General features: G+C 41.5%; 1 protein-coding gene across 1 annotated transcript in view; it reads left to right on the forward strand.

Annotated features, from left to right (window-relative positions):
- CMSS1 (cms1 ribosomal small subunit homolog) overlaps window positions 1–11,861 on the forward strand; it is an 81,092-nt gene extending 69,231 nt beyond the window's left edge. The window contains exons 7-10 of the mRNA XM_056119477.1: window positions 893–953; window positions 1,382–1,469; window positions 9,976–10,064; window positions 11,368–11,861. Of these exons, the coding sequence (XP_055975452.1) occupies window positions 893–953; window positions 1,382–1,469; window positions 9,976–10,064; window positions 11,368–11,451 (322 nt within the window). The 3' untranslated portion in view covers window positions 11,452–11,861. The remainder of the gene's footprint in view (window positions 1–892; window positions 954–1,381; window positions 1,470–9,975; window positions 10,065–11,367) is intronic.
- Window positions 11,862–13,847: the final 1,986 nt, after the last annotated feature.

Here is a 13,847-nt window from a genome sequence, read left to right on the forward strand (position 1 = left end):
TAATTCCTGAGTGCAGAGCCAGGAGTAACCCCTGTGCATCGCCGGGTGTGATCCAAAAAGCAAAAAAAGAAAAAAAAAACTTTTGGGCTATGAAACCAGTTAGTGGTTATGAGAAGGGAAGACTGGGAGCTTAAGAGTACGTTGGGGTCGAGGAGACAGTTGTATACAGAATGGAACTGGATCTTTAGTGGCAAATTTAATGTCATATATATGCTGATTTTCAGTGATACACGTTTGAAATTTATCTCATGTCATAATATAACATTCAAAAATCAAAAAGACTAAACAATCGCATATATATATGTACATATATATCATGTTTATTTATATCCTAAAGATTGGGAGCTGCTGTAATCGAAAGACATAGACTTCTCCCAGTCATCTCATTCTTGCTCCCACACACACCCACTTGCCCATGGCAGCCACGGACCTTTGTGAATATCCTTGCACCCCACAAGCACCACCTAACATTACTGCTTTAACATAACGTCACAACCAAATTTTATATTCGAATGAGAGCTATTTAGCGGAGTTTGGAGAAAAACTATCTGCCAGGTATCTGAAGTACAAAAAATCAGTATTATAAATGCAAGACAAAATCATACACTTCAGTTCTCAAGGAAATCTAAGTAAACTTAACCTTGAATTTAAAAATTAGAGGCTAACTTAGACTATATATATATACATATATATATATATATAATATGTTCAAGTTCATTCCAAAGATAGGCTAACCTGAAAACTTGAGGATTTTTTTTGTGTGTGTACATATATGCACATAAATGTGCATACGTATGCACATAAGTAATCAATTCTTTTGAGTAAATCAGTATGTAATACTAATTAACATGACTAGAATGAGTTTATATACTAATCTATTCCTTTTCTTTAGATCCATGACAGCATTCAGAGGAGACAGCAAAATAATAAAATTATTTGCAAAACACATAAAGGTATGGAAGGTCTCAATTCCTAGTGGGAGGAAGTATAGGGTTTAAGGGCCACATTGAACCTTTTTCCTTTCAGCCCCTTCTCCTTAGAGTCTTAGCATTTACTATACGTGTGTCAATGCCTCATTGTCCAACACTGAACAACCATTATGGTCTTCTACATTCTCCACCTCAATTGGAAATCTAATTCCACAGAAGTCACTATTCCTGCATGTTTTAAAATACCTGTACAGAAGCTAAGATTCTGAATTCTAGGGAAATAATGTTCTATCTTAACCTTAACATTTTTTAGCTTGGAAATTGATCCACAGCAAGTGTGGCCCCATTGCTTTTGACTTTCTTAGCAGCCTATAGATAAAATGCTCAAAATCGACCTAGGATCGTATTTTTTGTGACTCTTCTTTTCTTTCTGCCCTTTTATCTTGGAACAGGTCCAGGAACAAGTAAAATTGCTAGAGAAGCGTATCATGCACGTGGGGGTAGGAACTCCAGGAAGAATTAAAGAACTTGTTAAACAAGGTATGAAAAAGACAGTGATTCCCCTAACTACAACTGGGAGTTTGGGAAGCCGCACATATGAGGTACTGAAACCAGACCTCTGTGTTTATAAAGGAGGGTGAAAGAAAAGAAATCCTTAGTTCCAAAAGCCAGTCTGTAGGTCGAATGTAGTAGGGACTGACAGGAACAATTGCAAACTACAGTATGTAAATACACCACTAAATACACCCAAATTCCAATTGCTTTGATCAGGTTAGTAGTACCATTGCCTCACCTCCTTCCACAAGTTTGCTGTTTCTGGCAGATGTATTGCTTGAAGGGTTAAATTTTTTCCCCCTCTCACTTAATGAGTCTTCGTTCCTTTTCATTTCATTTTCATTTCATCATCCTGTTAATCGTCGATTGCCTCGAGCAGGCCCCAGTAACGTCTCTTTCATCCTAGCCCTGAGATTATATTCAGGGATCTTTAGGAGAATGAGACCCATCATTGTTACTGGTATTTGGCATATTTGGTAGGCCACGGGGAGTTTGCCAGACTCTGCCCTGTGGGCAGGCTACATTCGACAGCCTGCAAGTTTGTCCAAAGTAGGAATGAGATAATAAGATGTCGCGCGGCCGCGAATGCGGCCGCGCGGTTCCGGGATCTGGATTTTATAGTCTCTGAGTCTTGGCCGCTAATGGGATTACACGGCGCCAGGGGGCCAGGTGGTGGGTGTGACCCCCGCCTACTGGAATTTGGAGGATCTGGGTGGAAGATTCTCGACTCCAATTCGAGTAGGCTTGGAGGTCTCGGCCCCGGAACCCGCGTGGCTTTGTCCCTCTGCCAGTACCTTCAGATGTGCGGCAGCCGGAGACCTCCAGGACCAGCCACCACCATGCTGAGACCACTCTTCGTTCCTTAAGACTTGCATTTCAATTGAGGGGTAGTATATAAAGTATGTTTTGAAATGAAAATGCAGTTTCTATTTATGAAATAAATACAGATATTCTAGGATATTTATCCTAGTGCTTTATCTAGGAAATATTCCAGAAACTATAGCTTATTGTTTTGTTTTGGGGGGCCACATCCAGCGATGCTCAGGGCTAACTCCTAGCTCTGAGCCAAGGGATAAGTTCTGACAGGTTCTGGAGTATCGGGGATTGAACTTAAGTCATCCACGTGCAAGGCAAATACCCTACCCACTGTAATATTGCTCGAGCCCCACAACTACCTTTTTTTTTTAATAATTAAGTTTATGAAAGCCTAAATAGCCTAACAGGAGAGCCTGGCAAGCTACCCTTGACGTATTCGATATACCAAAAACAGTGACAGTAGCAGGTCTCATTCTCCTGATCCTGAAAGAGCCTCCAATCGTTGGGAAAGACGAGTAAAGAGAGGTTGCTAAAATCTCAGGGCTGGGACGAATGGAGACGTCACTGGTGCTCACTTGAGTAAACTGATGAACAATGGGATGACAGTGATACAGTGAAGTGGCCTAAAGTTCTGCTAACCTCTTGATGTTCTGATTACCTGTTTTACCTGCCAGAATAATTAAAGATTTCAACACTCATTTCCAAATTCCTTTAAGTATAAGAGAATGTTGCTTTATAACTATCAAGTTATTTCTGGATATATATATCTAAAAATAGTGTGTTCAGTATATTGACAGTGCAGAGATGAGCATTTATCAGAAAGCAAAGGGAAACTAAGAATACTGGTATTTCTCTCCAGATGAAAACCATTCAGAGTTAAATAAACCACTATAGATAGAGGTCATTGCTAATTCAAAAGTAACAAACTTGGAATTCCCAGACAAGCAAAGGAAACAAATGCTTTTTGTTTTGTTTTGTTTTGTTGGTTTTTGGGTCACACCTGGCAATGCACAGGGGCTACTCCTGGCTCATGCACTCAGGAGTTACTCCTGGTGGAGCTCAGGGGACCATATGGGATGCTAGGAATCGAACCTGGGTCGACTGCGTGCAAGGCAAACGCCCTACCTGCTGTACTATTGCTCCAACCCCGGAAACAAATGCTTTTTAAATTCCCACTTGCACTTGGTGCAGTCCTAGATTCCTTTACAATTCCTATTCAGTACTCACAGAATCCTTGTAAGTTCGCATCCTCATTGAATAGGAGAGAAGACAGGTCTCAGGGTATGATGGTTCTCACAAGAACTCTCAGTGTAGGCATCCTTGATTCCAGAGTCTTTTTCCCTCAGGGAGTACCTGACCAGTGGAAAAGATAAATCTATATAAAAATTTTGAAAACAGGGGTGGAATGATAATACAGTGGGTAGGGCGCTTGCCTTGCGCATGGCCAACCCTGGTTCATTCACCAGCATCCCATATGGTACCCACAAAGGTCTGCCAGGAGTGATCCCTCAATGCAGAGTCAGCAATAACCTCTGAGCATTGCCAGGTCTGGCCCAAAAACAAAAAGAAAAATCTCTAAAAACATAGGACAGTGAACATTGAATGCCAGTGAGCACTTTGAAATTCTAGACAAGTTGAAATAAGAGAGAGGTTGTTGTGGCCAAATCTGCAGGGAAGGGATTATAAAGGGAAGATCTTTAGTGATCTTTGAACTAGGGGAGGATTATAGCTAAAATGTGAAAACAACATTCACCAGGAGAGCACTGAATCGCAGGAGAACTAGCAGGTAGTTAGTCTTATCTACAAGATAGGATAAGACAGGCAATATTGGGTTGAAGAGTTCCCGTTACTTTGAGTTTTGAGTTCCAGACTCAAATCCCTGCCTCGGAAATTTGCCAGCTCCATGATCTTGGGAATTTACTTTGCATGTTTATTTTTCTTTTTCTTTTCTTTCTTTTTCCTCTCTTTTTTGTAATTGAGGCAACATAGTTACAATAGTGTTGACATTTAGGCTTTGGGAGAAGAAAGTTATTGTACCTGCACCACCACTAAAATGCCAAAGACCCTCCATCACTGTCCTTATGTCATTTCCAAACTGCCTCTTCCTTTCTCCCCACCAAGCTCCCTCCCTTCAAGCCTCTGCCCCCATCACTTGATAATTTCAGTGCTGTGGTCAAAGTTCAAGGGTTTGTTATCATCAGATACTGTCCATTCTTAGCATTGTTTCTTTATATACTCATTTGAATAAGACCATCCCACTGACTTATTTGTCTTTTTGTTTAGTTTTGGGGGTCACACTCAGCTGTGCTTAGAGCTTGCTCTTGGCTTTGTGCTCAGAGATTACTTCTAGAGGGCTTGGGAGACCATATGGGGTACCGGGGATTGAACCTCAATCAGACACATGCAAGGGAAGCACTGTATCCATTGTACTGTCTCTCCAACACCTTATTTTTTTGTCTTAACATGGCACCTTTTATCTCCATCAACATTGTAACAAAAGACAGTGTTTCATCTTTCCTTATAATGGTGTGTATATGCCATCATTTACCTGTTCATCTATCACTGGACATTTGAGCCGTTTGCATATCTTTGCTATTAAATAGCACTGCAATGAACAAAGGTGTGCATGTATCTTGTCCTATTAGTGTTTTGATAAGTATCAGGGAGTAGAATCTCTGAGTCATATGAGAGATATATTTTTAATTTTTTGAGAAGGCTCTACAGCGTTTTCTTAGTGGACAAATAGAGGGCATTCCCAGCAACAGTGAATGAGAGCTCCTTTTTTTTAACCACATCCTTTTTGACCCTGCCAACACTAGTTGTTTTCAGTCTTTTGATATGTGCCACTCTTGGTGACACCACTGAGATGTCATGTCATTATCATGCAAATTTGTATTTCCCTGATAGTAAGTGATGAGGAACTCTGTCACTTTCTTACTGGTTATCCTGAGTTTCTCTTTTTGTTTTTTTTTTTTCTTTTTGGGTCACACCCGGCAATGCTCTCAGGGGTTACTCCTGGCTCTGCACTCAGAAATTACTCCTGGCGGTGCTTGGGGGACCATATGGGATGCTGGGAATCGAACCTGGGTCAGCTGCATGCAAGGCAAATGCCCAAACTGCTGTGCTATCACTCCAACCTCTATCCTGAGTTTCTATTGCTGTCTAAAATCTTTTTAGGTTAATTTACTCCCATTTCTTATTTTTGGTTGTTTTGTTTTATTTTTTTTTCCCCCAGTGGACTCAAATCATCAAACACACTTCAAGTCTGTACAGCAGACCATCACACCTATAATTTCCTCTATGAATTTTATGAATTCAGATGTAATCTCAAAGTCATGAATTCATTTTTCCACCAACAGCACACTGTCTATTTTGAGTCCCTTTAGCTCCCAATCTCTTTCTCAGGTCTAGTGATATGGGGTTGTCCTGGATGATGCTCAGTTGACCTTGCATATTAGGGATCAATCCCAGACTTCCTGCATGCAAAGCATGCACTCAGCCCACTGAACTATATTCCCAGAGTTTTAATAAGATCCCATTTTTAATAAGATCTCACATATAAATAATAATGTGATATTTGTCCGTGATTAACCTTTCACTTAGCATAATGCCCCCAAGATATATCCATGCCATAAGTGGCAGGGTTTCCTTCTTTTTATGGGTGATTAACATACCTCTGAGTGTGTGCTTGTGTATGGTTGTGTATGTGTGTGCATGTTAAATTTTCTTTATCCATTTATGATGGATGGTCATGGTCCTCCCATTGTTCATCGATTTGCTCGAGTGGGCCCCAGTAACATCTCCATCATGAGACTTGTTGTTACTGTGTTTGGCATATCGAATACATCACGGCTAGCTTGCCAGGCTCTGCCATGTGGGCGAGATACTCTCGGTAGCTTGCCAGGCTCTCCGAGAGGGGCGGAGGAATCGAACTCGGGTCGGCCATGTTGGCCGCTTGTAAGGCAAACGCCCTACCGACTGTGCTATCGCTCCAGCCCTTATGATGGACATGTACATTATTTCAATACCTTGGTTATTATAAATAATGCTGCAGTGAACATTTCTGCCCAGAGTAGTGGAAATGCTGGATTATATATAGGCAGCGCTATTTTAACTTGTTTCATTTTCAAAAACCTACAGTTGTTTTCCATTCCCACCAACAATGCACAAGAGTTTTCTTTTCTCTATTCTCAGTTCTCCCTTGTCTTTTTCATAATAGCTTTTGTTACAGGTGTGAGAAATTGCATTGTGGTTTTGATTTGCGTGTCTCTAACGGTTAGTCATGTTGAATACTTTCTTATACTTTTTCATGTCCTGTTTGCCATTTGAATGTCCATTTTGGAAAAATGTCTGAGACAGAGGATAAGAGTTCAGGCATTGGCCTTGCATCCAACTAACCCTCATTCAAATCACTAGCACCACATTTTGTCCCCCAAGTATAGCCAGGGCTCACTCCTGAGCACATAACCCCTAGCAGAAAAAAAGAAAGAAAATAAAAATGTTCAGTTCCCCTGTTCATTTTTTTTTCTAAAGCACCATGATTTACAAAGCTATTCATAGTTGGATTGTAGACATACAATACTGCAGCAAATTCCCACCACTAGGATCAACTTCCCTCCACCAATGTTCCCAGGTTCCCTCCATATCTCCCCCTCTCCAGCCTGCTGTCTTGACAAGCACCTTTCCAAGTTTGGTTGTTGTTAAAGTTTGCGTCTCTTGATTTCAGTGTTGACTCTGTGGTTTGGATATCTGGCTCTATCATTCCTTACACCATCTGTTTAAAAAAAAATTCCACTTTATTTAAACAAACATTGCAAAGTTTACAAAGGTGTTCATGATGTAGTTGTTACATATTCCATGATGCAGTTGCTACATATTCCATGATGCAGTTACTACATATTCCATGATGCAGTTGTTACAAAGGTGTTCATGATGCAGTTGTTACATATTCCATGATGCAGTTGCTACATATTCCATGATGCAGTTGCTACATATTCCATGATGCAGTTGTTACAAAGGTGTTCATGATGCAGTTGTTACATATTCCATGATGCAGTTGCTACATATTCCATGATGCAGTTGTTACAAAGGTGTTCATGATGCAGTTGTTACATATTCCATGATGCAGTTGCTACATATTCCATGATGCAGTTGTTACAAAGGTGTTCATGATGCAGTTGTTACATATTCCAATCCCAACCCCACCACCACTGTGACTTTCCCTCCATTGTCCCCATTTTCCCAACTCCCCCTGAAACCTGCTCCTGTAGCAGACCCAAAGTAATTTATTGTATATTGCTTCTTACCCTAAATGGCTAATGGAATTATCAAAAAATACTTCAGTAAAGGAAAATTTGTGAAAAGTGTTATATCTCATCATGGGGCGGATTTACCAAGCTGTTGTTGCTAGTTGAGCCTTCTGTGTTAATGTTTTTATTAATCGAACTTAGTTGGTGTCTATATTACATTCCTCTTCAATCTGATATGTTCCTACTGGGATGTTAGTATTGTAGAGTTTGGAGATGTCGCTTCAGAAAATTCAGAACACTTAACTGGGCAGTAGGGGCTGGAGCGATAGCACAGCGGTAGGGCATTTGCCTTACAAGCAGCCAACATGGCCGACCCGAGTTCGATTCCTCTGCCCCTCTCGGAGAGCCCAGCAAGCTACCGAGAGTATTTCACCCGCACGGCAGAGCCTGGCAAGCTGCCCGTGACGTATTCAATATGCCAAACACAGTAACAACAAGTCTCATGATGGAGATGTTACTAGGCCCGCTCAAGCAAATCGATGAACAATGGGAGGACCGTGACCGTGATAACTGGGCAGTGAGCTTGCATGTGGGCAGCTCTGGTGGAATGTGGGTGTGTTGGCCAGGGCTTCTGAAGTAAGGGGTGGATGTGGGGATAGAAACGATTTCTCCCACCACCACTCCGTGAAGGCCCAGAGTTTTCAGCCAAAAAAATCCCCTGGTGTACCTGAAATTTTCACCAGTTTGGTATCTCTGTGAAGCTCAGTTGTGAGGTGGTGGGGTTTTGCTGTAGGCATGGCAGTAACTGTTGGAGTGTGAGTGCAGTTGCCAGGGCTTTGGCAGGGTAGGAGCTTGGCCTGCCCGGCTTCTGAGATTACCCTGAAGATCTCAGCCTGGGATGGCATATCAGAGGAATTTTTGCTGCTAGCTGATCTCTTTCAAGATTTCATCAGGAGTCTCTGGAGCAGGGCAGATAGATGAGCTTCCATGGGGTGGGTGTGGCTGCTGGGCCTTTCAGAAGTACTGGAGGGGAGGGGGTAGCCTATCCTCTTTCAGAGAAGGCCCAGAGTTTTCAGCCAAAGGATACCTGCATAACACCACCTTTGCACTTTAATCCCTTGAACTGGACCCTGTTGCTTCTCATCTGTCCCTACTTCCCCACCCCTTCACTATTCCCTTTTTTTTTTTTAAGACTGATTTGGTTTTTGGTTTTATGCTACTGAGTTGTATGAGTTTATATATATATATATATATATATATATATATATATTTTGGATATTAACTCCAAGTCCTGTTGTGTTTTTGCAATTTTACTATGGTAGAATATTAGTGTTCTTGTAGTTTGCTATTATAAATAATATTACCATACTTGCCTTCCAAAGTATTAAAATTTCTAATGTTTAATGTTTGTATTTATGAAAGTGGCATTATTTTATCAAAGATGCATTCTAAAGCCCCTATTTTATAAGACCAAATTTCTTTCAAGGAGCTATTTGCTCTTCTATCAACTGTCATTTTTAAGGGAAGACTATCAGTGGTCTTTCTTAATTTATCCATTTTAATTTTGCAGAAAGCGTTTTACATCAGAAACATTAGAATAATAGACAGCATGAAAATGTCTTTGGGGTAGAGAGGAAAATATTAAATCACACAATAAAGTTGAAGGGAAGTGCTTCAGGGTAAATGAACATTTGTTTCCACGAGTAATATGTAACATCTTAGGGCAGAACACAGGGAACTGGAAAAATTAACTGTGTCCAAATCTAAGGTTTCTGAAGAACAGACCATCTCTGAGGTCCCCTTCAGCTCTGCATTCTGCAATTGTCTTTAAATAGTCAAGATTCAAGTAACTGTCTCTGGATATGCAGGGAAAGAGCAGGGACAAAGTCCAGACATGGTTTTTCAGTCTTCTTAAAGGATTGAAAGAAGCCAGCTAGAGCCCATTCATCTTAGCTTGCTTTTCTGCCTAAAATTAATCCCCAACTTAGCCCCCAACTCTGTCCTTATACTCTGCCCACTCACCTTCTCAAAGCTATGCAGATGCCTTTATACTCCATTCCTCAGCAGGACCACTATCCCAAACTGGGGTGCATCTTAGTAATTCCCTATCAGGAAAGAGATTTCTGCCTCTTGGCTTTGCAGTGGAGACTTCAGCAGGATTCCTTCCCAGCAGTGAGCCTTTGGTGAACTTAGCAAAGCAACTTCTCTGCTTTCCTGGGTGTTGCTGGTAAGATTATTAGGAGAACAAGTCTCCGAGGGATGCATTTGCTTCCTATAAAGCAAAGGCAGCCCTTAATGTGCAGAGATCAGTTGCTGGGGGAAAGAGAAGAAATGAAGCAAAAAGCAACCAGGAGAGTAAAAAATTATCTTAATAAGCTTATGTCATGAGGTTTTTACTGCAGCAAGCCTCTCACTGTCTCTTTCAGGTGGCCTTAACTTGAACCCCTTAAAGTTTCTCGTTTTTGACTGGAACTGGAGAGATCAGAAGCTGAGGAGGATGATGGACATTCCCGAGGTACTGTGTAATCATCAGTTGCCTTTCATCTTTCCTCTTTTCAATTGGGACTTGAGTTCAAACACAGTAATAAAGCCTTTGACATGGAGAGCCAGCACATTCTAGGCTTTGAAATGATTTCTGTCTTTTAACTCTGAAGTAACTACAGTTATAGGGGCCATCTTATCCCTTGCACATAACTGTATCCTTTCCATGTGTCTTAGGGATTGGCTTTGTTTCTTCATTAAACACCCAGTGGCCTCTGCCCCACTGGCAACCACATCTATGCAGCACCTTTGATAAATAGGACAAGCTGGAGAACTTGGCACATTTTGTCTGCCTTTTTCTTTTTTAGAGACAAATCTTTGCTTTTCATCTTTATAAGTGCACTTGGAGGTGGGGGGCATACTTTCCCCATTGCCAGCGTCTCCATCCCTCCAAAAGACAAATTTACAGGACTATTTCGGCTTTTGTGGGTAGGCAAACTTTTTAATGACTCCATGGGATTAGTCTGATTAAATGGCTTTGTGGGCATGTCATTAAATTAGCTCATTATTTATGAAAGTGTCCATTGTCATCAGAATGTGAAAAATTCATTTGCCACCCACCTTGTTATAATGGGGCTACTGCTTAGAAGTAGCTGTTGGAGAGAAAAGGATTTGTATTGTAGTAAACATGGCCAGCATTCACTCAGAAGGAATGAATCGTGACCAAAACTATCAAAGAAGGTTGAAACTGCCCCTCCAAATATGCTGCATAAATTTAGACACCTCAATAAATGATGTCCCGAGAACAATCAAGTCTCTCTCCTCTCTGTCTCTCTATCTCTCTCTCTCAAATAATTTTATGTCAAATGTCAATCACATAAACTCATATTTGATTACCTCAGCTATAATGTTAAATCTGAGCAGTTTGTCGCTAGTATTCTAGTTGTAATAATAAGAAAGTGTATCAAAATAAAATTTTGTCACCTATAGTTATTTCTACTATGTTCATCTCATTATTATCAACAATCCTATATTGAAATATTGTATATAACTTAGGAATGTTGTGGACATAGTAAAACACTTCTATATAATTTTATAATGTTTTATTTTAAATGACTGCAAACAAAAGGCATTTAATGAAATTTGTGTTTTATAGAGTACCTCTTAAATAAATATACCTACTCTGAATTAAATGTGATTTTGATTATACCAGCCACATAAAGATCAAGTTCAAATAGTTCAAGTTATTTGCCAAAACCATTTCTTCTTAATGTTAACTGTTTTCTTTTTCTTTGTTGTTTTGTTTGTTTTGTTTTGTTTGCTTTTCTCTTATTTAGATAAAAAAGGAAGTTTTTGAGCTTCTGGAAATGGGAGTCCTCAGTCTGTGCAAGTCAGAATCTTTGAAGCTGGGTCTTTTCTAACTCTGGGTCCTACTGAATATTCCAGTTTTCATGTGTTATATTTCATTTAATGGCTCTGGTGCATTTCAGATACTCACTTCAGATCCGTTCTTATTTTACTCTCAACTGGATCATCGGATGATCATTGGGAATGTTTGATGGGAATTTGCGGGGGGAAAGACGAATTTGTCCTTTACCAACTCTTTGTATAATAAAGTATAATTGACTCTTATGTGCTTTTTACTGAGGTTTGTGTGTGTGTGTCTCTTCACAACTAGATGGTCTTTGATATTTCTGCAAAAGAGAAAATGTTGGGCAAACCTAGGCAAGCCCCTTGTATCTGTGGACCTCAGTTGTACCAGCTGTGTAAAGGGGATGATTTCTCACAGACTGCTAAGGATTCACTGTGATAGTGCATGTGGAACTTTTTTGTAAACTACAATAGCTTGTTCATGTTTAGAGGCAGTAGAAATAACAGGAAGAACTTTAAGTGCATGTGGCATTCTTTTAAAAGACTCAAAGGTAATGCTGAACAAGAGAGATAGTACAACAGGTAAGGTGTGTTCCCTGCATGCATCCCAACCCTATCAACCCTATTTTAATTCCTGGCTTTGCAGATGGTCCCTCCTGAGCATTGGAAAACACACACACACACACACACACACACACACACACACACACACACACACACCTACCTATAACTACAACTACCTTACTTGTTTTTTAACTTCTTATTTTGAAAAAACTTCAGAATTTATTTTAAGTTATAGGTCAAAGAGATAATTCAGTGGTCGACAACACATGCTTTTGCTGCAAGATGGCTTGGGTTCAGTACTTTGCATCACATGTCCCTGACCAGTGGCAGAAGCAACTCCCCAACACGAAGCTGAGAGTAGCCCTTGAGCACCACAGTATGTGGCCCCTCCAAAACTAATAATCATGGTCACGGTCCTCCTGTTGTTCATCGATTTGCTCAAGCGGGCCCAGTAACGTCTCCATTGGAGACTTTTGTTGTTACTATGTGGCATATCGAATACATCACAGGTAGCTTGCCAGGCTCTGCCGTGCAAGCAAAATACTCTCGGTAGCTTGCCAGGCTCTCCAAGAGGGGTGGAGGAATCGAACTCGGGTTGGCCATGTTGGCTGCATGCAAGGCAAACACCCTACCGCTGTGCTATTGCTAATAACAACAATAATTAAGGGTTTTTTTTTTTTATGTAGGAGTACTGCTATTTATTCAGTTAACTGGTTAGCTGATTGAATTGTGCATGAACTCCACCTTACTTTTTTTTTATTTTTTATAATTTTATTTATTGAATCACCGTGAGAGCAGTTACAAAGCTTTCGGGTCTAAGTCTCAGTCATACAATGAAACACCCGTACCTTCACCAGTGCCCATTCTCCACCCCCAACAACCCCAGTATACCCCCATCCCACACCCTCCCACTGCCTGTGGGGCAAATGATTTCCACATTACTCTCTCTCTGCTTTGATCACATTCAATATTTTGACACCAGACCCACCATTATTATTTGAGATTTTACCCCAACACTCAGATCTGCTGAAAAGGCAACAGTAGACAATTTGATTTCTATTGCTGGTTATGAATAACACATGATGTCGCATGGCTGCAGTAGTGGCTGCACAATTTTGAAATTCCAAAATTTTAACACTTAAATCTGGAGGGATTTCTGCCAGAACCTGCTGGGTTCCAAGGTTTGCTCCTGAGTCTCTGGGATCATGACCATTAAGCAGCTTGATCAGGAGCCAGAAAGGCTGTTTGTGAGCAATGGCTTGGGGTCTCGTTGGGGTGGGGAGGACAGGACCGGCTCCACCCCCATCCTGTGAGGCCCAAAATGTCTCATCACTGTGGGCCCAAACCTGACTGTCCAATGGCCTCTGGAGGATGGCACCCACCAGGCCACCAAGGGGAAGCAGGCGGAGGGACAGCACCCTTTCCCCACTGTGGTGGCCCTGCGACAGTAACCTACTGCAGGGTCCAGAGACATTTCTGCCAAAAGCCACTGGATTTTGAGATTTGTTTCTGAGTCTCTGGGATCATGGCCGTTAAGCAGCTTGATCAGGAGCCAGAGAGGCCGTTCATGGGTGATGACTTGGGGTCTCGTTGGGGTGGGGAGGACAGGACCGGCCCCACCCCCATCCCATGAGGCCCTGCGTGTCTCGTCACTGCAGGCCCAAATCTGACTGTCCAATGGCCTCTGAAGGATGATGGCCACCAAGCCGCCAGGGGGAAGCAGGCAGAGGGACAACATCCTTTCCCTCCTGGGGTGGCCCGGCAACAGTAACCTACTGTGGGGTCCGGACGCATTTCTGCCAAAAGCCGCTGGGTTTCGAGATTTGTTTCTGAGTCTCTGGGATCATGGCTGTTAAGCAGCTTGATCAGAAGCCAGAGAGGC

The sequence above is a fragment of the Sorex fumeus genome, unplaced genomic scaffold, assembly GCF_029834395.1.
Source record: "Sorex fumeus unplaced genomic scaffold, SorFum_2.1 ptg000041l, whole genome shotgun sequence".
Lineage (NCBI taxonomy): Eukaryota > Metazoa > Chordata > Mammalia > Eulipotyphla > Soricidae > Sorex > Sorex fumeus.